We start from the raw sequence: 15681 nt of genomic DNA on the forward strand, positions 1-15681 counted from the left end.
GCTGACTGGGAAGTTGTGTCCCTCACGGCATCCGCGTATGCTTCAGAGCCTGGTCCGCAGGAATTTGACCCTACCTCTGAGAGCAAAGAGAAGGAGAACATGACTGAACGTGAGTCTTCTGCAGCATTATTCATGTCCGGTCATTTTGTGTTTCCACCCAGTGAGCATGAGAATCTCCCGATAGAACCTGACACAAGCAAAATCCATGGTGAGCCAACAATGATTGGTGGTGATAATGGAATTGATGATTCTGATAGAGAAAAGTTGCAGACTGAATCTGATGATCTCCAGTATGATATCGAGTTTTCTGAAGGTAATAGAATTTCCTTCCGTGATATGGGATTTGAAGAGGGAAAGGGATCCCATAGGCTAAACTTGGTTGGAGTTGAGCAGGATATATTTGCTGATCCTCGTTCTGTTGATATTCACTCTGAAGCACATAAAAGCAGCACCAAATCTGAGGCTGAAGAACCTTCTGATGTGAACATGGAATCTCCTCATGATCATGCAAAACCAGGTGGAGATGAGATTGATGGATCCAACCTTCCTTGCCAAGCATGGTGGAAGAGGCATGCAGTATCTTTGTATAAACAGGCAAAGGAGGCCGGTACTTTTTGGTCTGTTGTTGTAGCTGCTGCCGTCATGGGAATTATAATTGTGAGGCAAAGATGGCATCAAGACAAATGGAGATTTAGCATCAACGATGAGGTATGCTTGCTTCCGTTATGAAAAGAAAATTGCTATTATACTGAGCAAGCAAATGTTGAAAATTTTCTGTAGCTTTGCAGTACTGATGTACCAGTTCTCTCTCAATTACAGCTCATCTGTAACTCTGATGGTAGACTGCTCTTTGGTAATGAAGTTGTCATCTCCATTTAGATTCACTTAGTAGTTAATGCATACTCATAACTAGCAACAACAGTTAAGTGACAGCAGGTTTTAGCAGATACCATCCTGATTGACTTATTTGTAAAGGAAAATGTCAAATCTTAATGCTCGCTGCCCATTTTTGTTGAGACAACACTGGATCTATGGAGAGAAACTTGGTGTGACCTGGATATAGCTCCAGTTACTCAAATCTTAAAGCTACATCTTCTCAGTTTTGCAATATAGCTTTTCAATTTAATGATGCTTTTAGAGGTAGCATAGCTGATCCAGATGTTTTTCGTGGTATGGATGATCATACCATGCTACTTTAGTATATGTTGGTCACACTGCCCTGGAACTTGGTTTTTGTTTCATAAGCTAACTACACTCTACTTCTGACAGAGGATGAGCAGGATGATGAGACCAATCGGCCGATTTAAGGATGTTATGGTTGGCGGCCACCAGCCTAACCGACTGATACATTGAGTCGGTGTGTCAGCCCGGCTTTTGAGCTGTTGATGGCGGCACGGATGAATAAAAATCATATGCATGTGAGATGTATCACCGCGAAGTTTGGCAACATGATTCGATGCCTGTATGTCTTGCAAACTTGCAAACTCAAAAGTTCTAATGTGTTCTGGTTAATCTTCGTCTCTTTATTTATATCATACACTTCGTGTTTAAAATATATGAGGTTCTAAATGATTGGTTCATGTGAATGAGAGCATTTTGATATTGATTTGCAACGTAATAGATTCAAGTGTGATATTTGCCCAAGTGAAAAAGAGAGTCTCAATGTACAATTTTTTTTTTTTTTACAAAATATAAGTGGCGAAGGTAGGTTTTGAAAATCAAATTATGATGATTTGTCAAAGTTTTTACTACCTTTAAATATTTGGGAATGATTGGTGAATGTGATTTTAGCAATAAGGCTGTTTTATGAATTGAATTAGATGATTTTAAAGCCTTTGATGAACATATTATGAATTATTTATTATTAATTTTTTACAAGGAATAAATAACATCAGTCAAAGTTTTTACCAACTAATTTAGCGAGTATTTTATATCAGATGATATTTTAGATCTTTAATTTTTTGGTATTTATTATTGTTTTTTATCATACAAGATCTCTTGCACGAGTGTAGAAAGCTTTTGCGATATTACAGAGCTGAGAAATAGGGTTTAAACTCATTCAATTGTCTAAAGTTGCCCTTTGTTGACAAAGGACTTAAGATGATATATGCATCAAATGGCTTGATAAATTCGGATGCTATTGCATCAGATGTCCCACGAAAGCACGTTGATAAATGTCAAGAACATAATCGTATTTGTTTATTGGCATGGTCTTGTTCTGTATAGATAGAATACATTCCTATAAAGACAATGAAGATTAGACTGTGTTGAGGCTATATTACTCATAAAGTGGTATGGAACAAGTCTGGAAGTGAACCGTTGAAAGGATGCATGATCTTTTCTGCCACCTAAGTAGAGTTAAAATAGACAAGGATAAATGTGACCTTTTGATTGGTCCGAGTTCTAGACCCGGTCCAGAGTAGGACAAATCATTTTGGTCCAATCATGATGATTAAACAGACTATCCACATGATTTTAGGAAAAGGGCGTATGCATCACATTGTAAAATGTTGATATTTATTTTTAAAAAAATCAATAACATAATTTATATTATTTATTTTTTTGGTAAAATTTTTAAAAATATAATTGAAAATATTACATATATTGGAGGAAACTTTATATATATATATATATATATATATATATATATATATATATATATATATATATATATATATATATATATAAATAAAAATAAATCAACTTTGAATGGTAATATACGTAAATAGAATTCATAGCATTGTTTAATTCATATAATGGTAATATACGTTGATTCATATAAATATAAAAAAGTCTTTACAATAGCATTGTTTAATTTATATATATAGAAAATAAAAATATTAATCTAGACAAATAAAAATAAAGATTTTTAAGAATTTATCAAATACATATATATAGAAAAATAAATATGTAAATGTATATGGCAGAACTTTGAATGGTAATATACGTAAATAGAATTCGTAGCAAAGATTTCTCGGTTGCCATAAAAAACATAAATCAAGAAAAATTGCAAGGGAGAGTCGCAAGGAAGCCCTACCGTAGTGGCGTCGATCTGCCCTTCGCCGACGGCTCCACCGCCTCCTCCTCTCGGAGCCGGACCACCCGATCTCACCTCCTACGCGGCCGTGCGTTTTCTCTCTACGCCTTCCTGTCTCATCTAAGTCTCTTGCGCACCCCGCTGCCGTGATCCGCTCCCGAACCCTTCCTAAGCCTGGGGCCTCCCTTCGATCGCTTCGGCCGAAGCCTGTCTTGTGCTGTTGATGCTCCTTTCGCAGTCGCGAACGATGTCCACTGCCCTCTCGAAATCCTCGGGTAAGTCCGCCATGCCCGTTCCGCCTCCTTCTCGCCGAACTCTCACTGCATTATAATTGGGTCTCTTCGAGCTTCTTTTTCTATTAATTTGAAGAATAATTTTCTTGGAAGCCGATGACATAAGATTATTTTCGTTTCGTGTTTATGGTGCGATTGTTTGAGGCACAAATTACGAAGGGGAAAACTTGTGAATGATTGACGAAATTACAAATTAATAGATTATGTGATGCACACATCTCTTCAAATGCATTGTGCGCCTGTCTGCGACTCTTTATGTGGCGGTCAGCATTTAACATGTGTGACGGCAAGGACTGGGTTTTTGTGTGATCAACATGGAAGCTTTGATACTTACCTGAGTTAAAATGACTGTGAAGCATTATTTTGTTATGTTGCTGCTGCTTGGAATGTTTTGCCACTAATAGCATGTTTTGTTTATTTATTGTCTAGTAGAAAAGCCAAATCAGATGAAGTTTATATAACTATTACAATGGAAATTGATTTTGCTTTTTGTTTATGTGCAAAAGAAAATATGATAATCTTTTTTCTTTTTTTTAACTGTGTGCTTTTAGTAGAATTCACTTTTTGCTGGAGTTAGATTAATGCAAGTTGTTTTTTTTTTGTTGACTTGCCAAATTAAAGAATGAGTTTTGTTGTGTCAAAGTTGAGAAATAAATCAATATCACCATGCATGCAGTACACATATTGTTTAATCTTACAGAGATTATTCTCTTCGTTTAGAGTTGTCACTCTTGTGCAGGAGACTTGAGTAATATCGCTCACCTCCTAGGTGATTATCATTGAACTTTTGAGATTGTTGGCCTTATTGTGGAAGTTAAATGGTTCGTGAAGAAAGAGATGATAAAGGGTAACCATAGAGGAAGTAACTAATTTATCCCTGCATACTGGTTCATCATCATATGCTGGATGGAAGATTTTAATTTTGCTGTCGGGCGGCAATTCCCTGATGTCAAAACTTTTAGGAAGGCGATAAAAGAAGCTGCTATTGCACAACATTTTGAACTTAAGATTATAAAGAGTGATCTGATTCGCTACTTTGCCAAGTGTGCCAAGGAAGGTTGTCCATGGCGAATTCGTGCTGTAAAGCTGCCAAATGTACCAACTTTCACCATAAGAAGCATTGAAGGGACACATACTTGTGGCAAAGATGCACAGCTAAGTCGTAATCAGGCATCTGTTGACTGGATTGTCAATCTCATAGAGGAGCGGCTACGAAGCAATGTTAATTACAGGCCAAAGGACATACTTCAAGACATTCAGAAACAGTATGGGATTAGTATTCCATACAAGCAAGCTTGGAGAGCGAAAGAAAGAGGTCTGACTGCCATATATGGATCCTCTGAAGAGGGTTACAGTCTTCTTCCAGCATACTGTGAGCAGATAAAGCTAAGAAACCCTGGAAGTGTTGCTCAAGTATTTACTACAGGTTCGGACCATCGTTTCCAGAAAATTTTTGTTTCGTTTAATGCATCAATTCATGGCTTTTTGAATGGTTGTTTGCCCATCATTAGCCTTGGTGGAATTGAACTCAGAAGTAAGTATCTTGGCACGCTGCTTTCTGTGACATCATTTGATGCTAATGGTGGAATGTTTCCAGTTGCTTTTGGTATTGTTGATATGGAGACAGATGAGAGTTGGATGTGGTTCTTGTCAGAGTTCCATAAACTACTAGATACGAGCACTGAAACCAGACCTCAGCTTATTGTACTATCCAATGGACAGACAGTTGTTACTGAAGCTGTGAGAAGAAAATTTGCTACTGCATACCAGGGAATATGCATGCGACACTTAACAGAAAGCATGAACAAAGAATTCAAGAACTCAAGGCTTGTTCATCTTCTTTGGAAGGCAGCTTATTCTGTCACCACCAGTGGCTTTAGGGACAGGATGGCAGAAATTGAAGAAGTCTGTGCAGGAGCAGCCAAAAGGATTCAGCAAATTCCAGCTAACCATTGGGCAGTGGTTTATCTTGAAGGTCCACGCTATGGACATCTTTCTTCAAACATTGAGGAGTTCAATAGATGGATACTTGAAGCTCGTGAACTACCTGTTATTCAAGTTATCGAAAGCATCCATGGCAAATTGATGAAGGAATTTAGCGAACGCCATGAAAAGGGTTTAAAATGGACGTCTAGACTTGCCCCTGCAGCTGAAAGACACATTTCGGAAGCCATTGAGTGGGCTGTTGGATACCAAGTGCTTCGTTCTGATGAAGTAGAATTTGAGGTTCTGTCAGCTGATTGTTCCAGTATTGTAAATATTGGCATGCGCTCTTGTTCTTGTCGTGAGTGGCAGTTGCATGGCATACCCTGTTCTCACGCTGTTGCAGCCCTCCTGTCATGTAAGAAAGACATCTATGAATATACAGAGAAGTACTTCACTGTCACGAAGTATCGGGAGACATATTCTAAGCCAGTGTATCCAATTCCAGACAGAAGCGAGTGGAATAAAGCCACCGAGGGTCAGGCACACAATGAAAATCAAGTGGTTCGTCCACCGAAGTTTCGTCGTCCTCCAGGACGCCCTGAAAAGAAGCGGCTTTGCATGGAGGTGAGCAATCGTGAAAAACATACCGTGCATTGTAGTCGGTGCAGCCAAACAGGACACTACAAAAGAACATGCAAAGCAGATATCATCCAGAAGACATAACCTGTTGGTATCTTGATGGCCAACTGTATATCCCATTAGTTTTGTTGGAGGCATATGTAACATATCAGGTAAATCTTTAATTTGCCATACATTTTTATCTTGTTTGGAGTTAAAATTGCTTTTGAATGCCTTTCAATGTTTCTTGGTTTGTTCGTTCTGCATAGTTGCCTGTAGTAGTTTTCTCACTAGGAATCAATTGCTTAGACAAACTAATTTTATAGGCTAATTTCGATGGTGTATCATCAGTGTCATATGTATCTGCAAACAGTTTTCGGTGGACTAAACCCTCATCAAAACAAGATCAAGTGTGCTAAAAACTATGTGAATGCTGAACTTATGGTTGTCATCACTGACTAGGTGGATTTTTCCAGAGTAATAGCATTGCAATGATCGAGTTAAATTTCTTTCAAGGCTTATGATGTCAAATTTGGTCTTCATGGTGTGAATTTTTTCATGGTACTCATGTACATCATGTTAACGAAAAAAAAAAGATCTTCCTCATGTCATTCACATTGGCATTCTAAAAAACTCTGACGACCATTAATTACTGTGGCAATTAATAGCTAATTTGGGCTAAAATTTATGAAAAATTAAATATTTAATATATCCTTGTTAGTTATTCTATATTCTGTCTCATTTTTGTCTTCCTTTATAACATTAGGTTTTCCTTTTTTTTCTCTTATTTTTCCGTGCATCTTTATCTTAAAATGCAATAAGCATGAAAAGGATTTTTATTTTTTTATAGTTGAGTTAAAAATTTTTTGTAATAGAGTATCTAGAGACTTGTCACGGTAAGAGTTGGGAGAAGAAAAACATTTCTAATAATTATATTAGTATTAAAAGAGTTTACATCACAGTGTTGTGACCAATAATAGAATTATGAGAGTTCTTATAATTATATAGTTACAATAAGAATCGATTTTGATTTTTTTGATTAGTAATCGGATATGTGATGCACTTATTGGATGTGATTTGTTGGAAAAAATAGTATTATATTTAGTGAGAGTTAGGATGAATTATTTAAAATTGAGCTATGGAGAGAAAGTGTTAACTAATATAGATAGTAAAATTAAGATTGAATATATGAAATGTCATTTTAGTAATACAAAATTTGAGCACATAATAAGGTTAAATAGATTATAAAAGCATTTTCGTACCATTTCTACCATGGAATAGTAGAATGATGATTCGTTAGGAATCTCAATGAGAGCGGCCAAAAAATAATATTGTGTAGTCGAAATGGCAGAGATAAATTTGTGGATTTACCAAAAAAATATGTGAACAGTTAGATGCAATCCGATGAAACAAAGAAGATTCATTTAGGATGGTTTGTTAATATTATAATTAGATGTTAAAGGTCACATAAGCGATCCCACGTAATTGTTATAGCAAAAAATACTAAAGACAAATGATGTAGTAAATTTAATTTCTATTATACATACTGACATACTTTATGGTGTTGCTGTGGGAGGCAACACCGTCTCAGATACTATTACAAATGCTTACATCCCGGCTCGATCGGTCTTCAGGGAAGTCTATGAATCTCAAGCTCAGAGATATGATCCGTAGGACGAACTACGGGTTTAGGTGGAGCTTCTGCTGCGTTGCTCAGAACTTAAAGTTCTTGCCTTCGTAGGTTTGCCCGATCTGCCAGTTGCGGGGGGTGATGTGCCAAGAGGTGGAGCGGCGGCCGTCGCTGGCGGTGACCCGGAACGACAACGACTGCCCCGTTAAGTCTACGTTGGTCTGCCAGCGCTGCCCCCAGTTCCTGGACATGGCAGTCCACCCCACCTTGTTCCCCTTGATCTGCATGTTGTGGACGTCCCCGGCGCCGGCCACGTTCCACACCAGGACGAGGAGGAAGTAGGGGTTCCCGGAGGTGGTGAACCTGATGCCTCCCCGCTTCTTGCACGGGACCCTGCATGCAGCATTGTGATTCGTGTCCTGGTGTTAGGATTCTGACAAGATGTTGGGGGTTCGAGAAGACGAGTACCTGCGGTAGGCCACCGGCACGATTCCGGCCTTGTACTGGGCGATCTGGAGGTAGGCTGGCTGCGTGAGATCGAAGTGCACACGGGGAGGGTTGCACCAGCCTCCGTTGTCGCTGGACTGGTAGTAGTTGGGTGGGCAAAGGTTGGTGCCGGTGACGAAGATGGAAGGGTGGCCCGGCTTGCACCACTCCTTGTCATTTACGCACTTGATCTCGAAGCAGGCGCCGCAGATGAGGCCGTCGTTGAACAGAGCCGTGCTCGTGGCGGCCGTCTGCAGCCCGTACCCTTCGGTCACCGTGTCCTCGTAGCCGCATGCGCCCTCTGCAAGGGTAGAGTTTCCGGCGCGTGACGTACGTGAAGGCAAACACAGGCAACATGTAGAAAGCAAGGGAGAGAAGGGCAGACCTCTTGTTTGGGAGCCATCGCTGCCTCCGTAGAAGGTGGCGTGCGCGAATTCCCACTTGCCGGACTTGAAGGTCCCGTGGTGGCCCTTCAGATGATTGCCGTGGACGTGGTTTTTGTATCTAATTTTCCCATGGTGGTCATCCTCAGCCTTGGCGTCGGCGCCGGCGCCGGCGCGGGGGAACACAAGGAGCAGCAGCGCTGCAGCTACGAGGGCGCGCAAGAGAGTAGACATGGCGCCACAAATCGTGAAGAAAGTTGTGGGACTTCTGTTGCCGTCGCAAACGCCATTTATATGGAGAGGTTGTCCACAGGGAATACAGGAGAGGTGCACAGCGTCCATCTCTCCGAGCCGCTCATTCTCTCCCCACCAAAACACACACTCAAACCCCACCCCCACACACCTTCTCCCCCCCCCCCCCCCCCCTCCCTCTCTCTCTCTCTCTCTCTCACGGCCTCAGGTTCTCCTATATTAACGATCAATATCTAACTGTCATATAGAAATTGGCATGTAAAGAAAATATCCAAATCACTCTTTATCTGTTTTGAGGATAACAATCCAAGGTGGACCATTTGGAGCTATCTCCTTCCAAACGTCCATATGAACAAAATATCAAAAAAGAACGTTGGGACAGTTATAGGCTTTCCTCTCCAAGATCATGTATAAAAGCTAATACTTGATATTATATCATGGGGCTCTCTTCCCAAGAAAAACTCTTATCTACTATAAACCTCGATTACTAACTTAAGCATCGGAGGGATCAAGTTGAAAAAATTCTTCTGACATTGATCTTAGTGCAGGTAGTGCCCTAGGAGATCGACACCTCCATCTCAAAGTCATCTCAGAGCCATCTCAAAGCCGCCTTGGAACCATCTAGGATACTATTGTGCCCTCGGGTTTGGATTACGTTGGGTTAAGTCAAATTTTAACAATGAAATCCCCCTAACATTTTCATGTTAAAAGGAGAGCTTGATGTCACAAAAATATCCACTCGTCAATCCTCTCAACGAATGCTCCAATGAGAAGGCTTTGCCTCCAACCCATAGCACTTTTACTCAGGGGGCAATTTCCATCCTTCTTACATGTTGATGTGCCAACTTCAGCCCAAACGCTAATGTGGTATTGGCATCTATTCAATGACTCATGTCTCTCACCATTAGGGATGAACTCGAGCCATTTACTAGTCTTTATCAATGTGTTCTTGGGCCTCACTCAGTAGGTATAGACATTAACAGACATGATGCAGGCTATCATATTGCTCTTGCCTCATCTAGCCTAATAAGCGATACTACTATCTCAACCGCGATTGATACCTCAAGCACTATTGGCATCGGCACCCGTCAGGATCCCCCAAACTAACATAATGCCAACATCTCAGGATCACCCAAAGCCTGCAAAACTACTAGCCGAAGGAGCTCCCCGCTTCCCAATTGTGGAACTTAGCGCACTACAGCACCACCGCTTTGCTTTGCTCAAATTTGAGACCTAATCAGCGGATTCGATAGATGACTCCCTAAGGATCCAATTGTAGTAAATGGACCGACGCTTAGATAAGATGCAGTGGGAGTTCTAAGATTCTAGAGGGGAGAGTCTAATTGATCCCATCTCAGGTCAATCCTCATTCACTTAAAACATTCCAGATGAACCAAATACAAAAAAGGGGAGAACGACTAGTAGAGATAGTAGTTTAGGCGATGAATTAGGGCTGTCATCAAAGGGTATCTTGATCACCATCAACATGTTATGATCCTCAAGGTAACCATGAACCGATCCTCCTCGAGCTTCAACTTGTGATACCTCACCTTGAAGTGGGTTAGAGTGACTTAGTGCATGAATTGGTGTGAAACCTACATCATCCTCTCCAAACCCCCCCCTTTGAAGCTTGATGAACATATTATAGTCAGTAATTGCTTCCTCTTAATACTCTAATATTTAGCTCTGCTCGCTCTCCAATACTTCCTTTAGCTTGCGAGTCTCCTCAACAACTATCATAACTTCCTCGATGAGCTCTGAGTTATGTGTATTCATCGCGTCCAGCTCCCAAGTTAGCTATAACAACTTATCCTCCATTGTACTAGTTATAGTCTCGAACCTCCTTAAGCTTTTTGGGAGGCTAGCCCTCGTGCTCTCACCTCACACCTTTTGCATCTCTTTCAAACCTTCCCACTATAACTGCAGTGATGCATCTAGGGTTGAGTCTGATAGGTCAACCATCTGCAAGGCCGTAAAGGGTAGGGACTTCCCTTGCATAGGTCCATCATCGATTGTGACATGCTCCCCCTTTTCCTCAAGAACGATCTATAACTTCGACCTCTAGGGGAGGCTCCATCTCCCAAGTTGACTCTTCGGGTATGTCGTCCCTTTGAGATTATCAAGCCTTTCTCACTATAACCTTGTGTTTCTTTCTTAGTTAGTCAATGTTGCCATGATGACTAGGTCGAGGTGGATCCAACACCTTTACTAATGGCTTATGAGTGGTTGTTAGGGCCAAATAGGGCTCCGTCACGTTAATGAGGAGCCAAGCACCTTCCTTTTTAGGTAGTACAGATTTTATGCCTATAGATTATGCAAATCACAAAGCTGAAGGTTAAAATAAAAAATGTTAAGTGATAGGAGGTTTGGGTCATACCCTGAGGAGTTGGGCTAAAACCTGCATTGATCAACTAGTCCTTATCCATCTTTCGGACTATCTCGAAGGAAGAAAGTATATCCCTCAATCGAAACTCTAAATCTACCTCCTTATCAGACACGAAGGGAGGGGTGTTATTAATGTAATGTATTGATCATGCGAGGTTGAATCCCTCGTCTTTTGACTTAAACTCATGAGAAAGAAGCGCTCATTCTAACTTTGTTGTTGGAAGGTACATCACTGACCTAGAAACCCTCTCCCAAGTAGCTAAGTAGTAGCTACTTCTTCCCTTGCACAATTGAAAATAAGTGACAAAGAGGGTGCTGGGTATAGTAGCACGTCGACATTCTTCGATGAACACTATTAGATAGCATAATGAGTTGAGCACTATTTGAGAAAGTGATATCCCCCATCATTGGAGGTATTACACTATCACTAAGTAGAGGGAAAAATGGAATCTTGCCTCAAATGCATCACATGATAAGTAGAAAGACTTGAGAGCAAGATCAAAAGGGTGTTGATAAGGTTTGGGAACTTATAGATGGAACTCGGTTGTTATACAATATCTAGTTCCCAGGCGATCTAAGAGAGGTATGCTTATCACTGAACCATAGTCATGCAAATTTCTCATGGACTCCAAGTCCTAAAGAACCCTCTGGTTTATGGTAGATGCCTCCTCTGATGAAAAGGAGGACTCATCCTCCTCCGCCCTTAAACTATTTGAGGATGGAGTAGAAACCTCGACCAACTAGCAGCTAGAGGATCAGGAAGAACTTGTATAAGAAAGAAGAGACATCCCGATCTAAGACAAAAGAGCATAACTAATGCTAGGGCGAGGGACTCAAATATCGACTTGCCTTATTAGGAACTAGGGCAAGGTGGGAGGTGCTCCTAAGGAGGCCCCTGGGGGTAAGGCTGAAAGCTCTCGAGGCTCTAGGGACTCTAGACTCTGGAGGCTCAAATGGAAGAATGAATCCTGCTCCACGGGGGGTAGGATTTATAAAAAGGATATCGATCTCTCTTCTCCCATGATCAAGAGCAATTCTTACGAGACACCAATAGTAAGAGAATTTGAAATTTGTCATAGTGGAGGAAGGACTTTGAAGCTCGCCACGACAGGAAGATGCTCTAAAATCCACCATGGCCGAGGGAGGACTTGGACCACCATGACAAACAAAAGATTTGAAATCCGCTATGATAGAGGTGTCGGGCGGAATATGCCCCAAGCGTGTGAGTAGGGAAAACCCGACCCGCTTTAAGAGAAATTCATTACAATAAAAGAATAGGGCAAAATGCGTCTGAAGTATGTGAGTCGAAAAAACCCAACTTATGCCAAGATGAATCTTTTATAGCAAAGGCATAGGGTGGAATGTGCTCAAGGCATGAGTTTAGAAAACTCGACCCATGCCAAGAAAAATCCTCTACGATGAAGACACAAGGCAAAATGTGCTAAAGGCGTGTGAGTCGGGAAAACCCGACTTACGCCAAGTGGAATCCGCTATGGCAGAGGCGTAAGGCGAAATATGCCCGAGGTGTGTGAGTTGGAAATTTTTAACTCACGCTAAAAGGAATCTGTTACAATGGAGACGTAGGGCGAAATGTGTCTAAGGCGTGTGAGCCAAGAAAACCTGACCCGCACCAAGATGAATCCATTATGATCGAGGCACGAGGCGGGAAAACTTGACTCGCGGGAAAAGAAATCTGCTATAAGGAGTCACAATGTGAAATGTGCTTGAGGCGCGTGAGTTGGGAAAACCTGCCTATGCTAATGTATGTCTCCTTTATGTTATAAAAGAATAGGTTAGCAATAGGTATGTCAGATGAATTAAATGTTACACTTTGGACCCCTTTAATAGGAGAGAAAGGGGGGGGGGGGGGAGGGAGGGGTGGGAGAGGGATAGAAGACAAATGATAGGAAATATATTAATGGCTAATCATCATTCGTCATCTGATTGCCACGTGGAAGTTGTCGTAGAAAAAAAGGTCCAAGTCACCCTTTACCTGTCTACCCCCGTGGATAACAGTCCAAGGAGGCTGTCTTCCTCTGATCGCCCACATAAATAAAATATCAAAAGGATACGTTTGGGGGTAGTTACAGATTATCCCCTCCGAGACTAGGTATAAAAGCTGACCCCTTATGCTATACCAGAAGGTTCTATTCCCAAGAAAAATCCTTGCCCACTACAAACCTCGTTCACTAATTGGAGTGTTGGAGGGATCGAGTTAAAGAAATTCTTCCAACATCAATCTTAATATAGGTAGTGCCCCGAGAGATCGATACCTCTACCTCGAAGTCATCTCAGAGTTATCTTAAAATCACCTTTGAAACCACTTAGGACACTCCTACGCTCTCGAGTTTAGACTATGTCGGTTAACTGAAGCGTCGACCCTCTAACAAGAACTCATTCTCTCTCTCTTTTTTTATTTCTCTAATTATTTCGCAGTTCCATACGAAATTGTTCGGTCTCACCATCTTTGGATTAGCAACAACACCGCATGAGGATTTGTATGCAAAGATAAGAAGAGCAACAGCAGAAACACACATTCACTTAAAAGCATTCCTCGTGTCAACGAGTACGCTTACGTTATAACATGAGAACATAAGCTTTCATTTTCACTTATTTGGCATTCATTACACACACGCACAAACATCACTGATTTCACCACCTCCAATTAAACCTACAGCGGCTTTAAAGGTTCAGCATGAGAGCTCTTATTACACGTACTACTTGAAGCCACCGAACCTTGCTTGACCTAGTAGTGGCCATTTCCTCCTCCGCTGCCGTAACCAGACCCAGACCCATACCCGTGCGCAGCCCCGGCGCCTTCACCACCCCCTTCTCCGCCACCGCCACCGCCGCCGCCGCCACGGCCGTATCCTCCGGCACTCCCACCACCAGCACCCTCACCGTATCCGGAGCCATAGCCATGCCCGGCACCAGAGCCAGTTCCTGCCCCTCCTCCTTCTCCCCCACCGCCGCCACCGCCTCCTCCCTTACCGTACCCTCCAGCACTCCCGCCACCAACACCCTCACCGTATCCGGAGCCGGAGCCGTAGCCATGCCCGGAACCAGAGCCAGCACCTGCACCGCCTCCCTCTCCACCGCCACCCCCTCCGCCACCGCCTCTACCGTACCCTCCAGCACTCCCCCCGCCGACACCCTCTCCGTATCCAGATCCGGAGCCGGAGCCATATCCAGACCCACCGGCACCAGATCCACCACCTCCGCCACCACCTCCTCCACCGCCGCCACCTCCTCCGCTAGTTCCAAGAAGGGATCTAGTGGCCAAGGCTACCTGGAGGCCAAGGAGAGCGACGAAGGCAAGAGCCCAAAGCCTAACTCGAGTCACGCCAGCCATCGTAGCTACACTACTAGCTAAGCAGAGAACTGAGAGGATGAGGTGTGGTCACGAAGAGTGGCAGCACAAGGGTTTTTATAGGCATTCTTTGCATGGCCACCAGTCCAAATCAGAGGCCATAATGCACGTAGATTAAAGTCGGCGTGTGAAACGAGGACTCGGGAGGAAAAGTGGAGCCGGTGGCTGGCTTTCTTTTGACACCGAGTAGGTTTCGGCATGTCGCTCGCTTCTTTTTTCTCCCTTCTTCCTGAAGCCTTACGTTCACTTAGTGGGATTCTTTCCCATCTGCTAATGGCCGACCTCATCCAACCTTTTCTTTCTTCCAGACGAGCGTGGTGTCACTTTCTCCGCAGTAGGTAGATAAGATTTTGCGTGTCAGAACACAGTTTAAGCTTGCGCTCTTCGTGTCACTGTAACACTCGTTTGGGTTATGATTGGCTGAGTGCAAACCTAATTCGAATCGAAGGCTTAAGAAGCTCCACTGTTCACACATTTGGGGGAATTGAGTTAGGCAATTAGCAGAGATCACTAAACCACCATCTGCATCGAAGTATTTCCTTATACTGTAGCTGTTAATCTTATCGGAGCGTGTCAATAATCAAACTACATGGACATCAATCCATAATAATAATCCGAAAAATGTTCGGTGAATACCCTAAGAACGATAAGATATGAAACATTTCATTCGTTAGAATTTTAACATATTTGATCAAACAATTGTTTTATAGAATCAAAATCAAATTTTGGTTCAAACATGCTTTATAGATCCAAAATAATATTTTAGAATGCTTCCATAAAACTTATTAAATCCACAATAATATACATAAAATCCTACAATAATTATGAAATATATTAACAATGAATTCATTAAAGTATTTTCTGAATTAATCGATTATTTGACCTTCCTATCCTTAAGAACTTTAGATTTCTCTTTTGATGGGCGAAAAGAAACTTCATTAGATACTACACCGAGGACCACAACCCTATTTATATTCATAACTAATGAATCTATAATTATAATTATATTCATGATTGATGAATCTACAATTATGCCTCAAAGTTTTATATTCCTAACTTATCTCATCATTAAGTTAGAAATATGACTTATGGTATCAACACAATTAATTTTCATAATAATTATATTCCTTCGTCAAATAACTTTACTTTAATTAGATCATTTTAATTTTGACTAATCAAAATAATGACTTAACATATTTAATTATACATGTATGATCATTAAAATTCTAACAATATTCTCCTCGATTAAATCACTATAGAAAGCTACTTACGATAGGCGTCGAAAGAATCATATCAAAAAA

At 41.6% G+C, this 15681-nt stretch overlaps 3 protein-coding genes across 6 annotated transcripts; 2 read left to right on the forward strand and 1 right to left on the reverse strand.

The window, feature by feature from the left end:
- Nucleotides 1-6: 6 nt before the first annotated feature.
- On the forward strand, nt 7-1580 carry LOC135585982 (ATG8-interacting protein 1-like). The gene is made up of 3 exons (XM_065177175.1): nt 7-313; nt 437-708; nt 1270-1580. Exons 1-3 carry the CDS (start codon nt 100-102, stop codon nt 1351-1353), a joined length of 570 nt encoding a protein of 189 aa, XP_065033247.1. The 5' UTR covers nt 7-99; the 3' UTR covers nt 1354-1580.
- A 1394-nt stretch (nt 1581-2974) lies between these two features.
- Nucleotides 2975-7753, forward strand: LOC103972084 (uncharacterized). 4 transcript variants are annotated; one of them, XR_001976307.2, is made up of 3 exons: nt 2975-3312; nt 4070-6047; nt 7616-7753. XR_001976307.2 is itself a non-coding variant. In XM_065177176.1 (2 exons), the coding sequence occupies exon 2, from the start codon at nt 4237-4239 to the stop codon at nt 5977-5979; it is 1743 nt and encodes a 580-aa protein (XP_065033248.1). In that variant the 5' UTR covers nt 2975-3312; nt 4051-4236; the 3' UTR covers nt 5980-6230. The 4 variants fall into 4 exon arrangements, 2 of the variants coding, with proteins under 2 accessions (XP_065033248.1, XP_009384554.2); XR_010509210.1 differs by having other exon boundaries at nt 7509-7662; XM_065177176.1 differs by lacking the exon at nt 7616-7753 and having other exon boundaries at nt 4051-6230.
- LOC103972621 (expansin-A4-like) lies at nt 7494-8780 on the reverse strand. Its single transcript, XM_018820695.2, has 3 exons — nt 8376-8780; nt 7973-8291; nt 7494-7897 (listed from the first exon to the last, which is right to left on the reverse strand). Exons 1-3 carry the CDS (start codon nt 8713-8715, stop codon nt 7588-7590), a joined length of 969 nt encoding a protein of 322 aa, XP_018676240.2. The 5' UTR covers nt 8716-8780; the 3' UTR covers nt 7494-7587.
- Nucleotides 8781-15681: the final 6901 nt, after the last annotated feature.

The sequence above is a fragment of the Musa acuminata genome, unplaced genomic scaffold (assembly GCF_036884655.1).
Source record: "Musa acuminata AAA Group cultivar baxijiao unplaced genomic scaffold, Cavendish_Baxijiao_AAA HiC_scaffold_975, whole genome shotgun sequence".
Lineage (NCBI taxonomy): Eukaryota > Viridiplantae > Streptophyta > Magnoliopsida > Zingiberales > Musaceae > Musa > Musa acuminata.

Excerpts from the sequence above, each read along its gene's own strand:
- LOC103972621 (XM_018820695.2), bottom strand. The coding sequence starts at position 8,715 with ATGGACGCTGTGCACCTCTCCTGTATTCCCTGTGGACAACCTCTCCAT. Across the intron at positions 8,292-8,375 it reads CGATGGCTCCCAAACAAGAG|AGGGCGCATGCGGCTACGAG; the intron begins GTCTGCCCTTCT and ends CTACCCTTGCAG. Across the intron at positions 7,898-7,972 it reads GTGCCGGTGGCCTACCGCAG|GGTCCCGTGCAAGAAGCGGG; the intron begins GTACTCGTCTTC and ends TGCTGCATGCAG.
- LOC135585982 (XM_065177175.1), top strand. The coding sequence starts at position 100 with ATGACTGAACGTGAGTCTTCTGCAGCATTATTCATGTCCGGTCATTTT. Across the intron at positions 314-436 it reads TGATATCGAGTTTTCTGAAG|CACATAAAAGCAGCACCAAA; the intron begins GTAATAGAATTT and ends TTCACTCTGAAG. Across the intron at positions 709-1,269 it reads GATTTAGCATCAACGATGAG|AGGATGAGCAGGATGATGAG; the intron begins GTATGCTTGCTT and ends TACTTCTGACAG.
- LOC103972084 (XM_065177176.1), top strand. The coding sequence starts at position 4,237 with ATGGAAGATTTTAATTTTGCTGTCGGGCGGCAATTCCCTGATGTCAAA.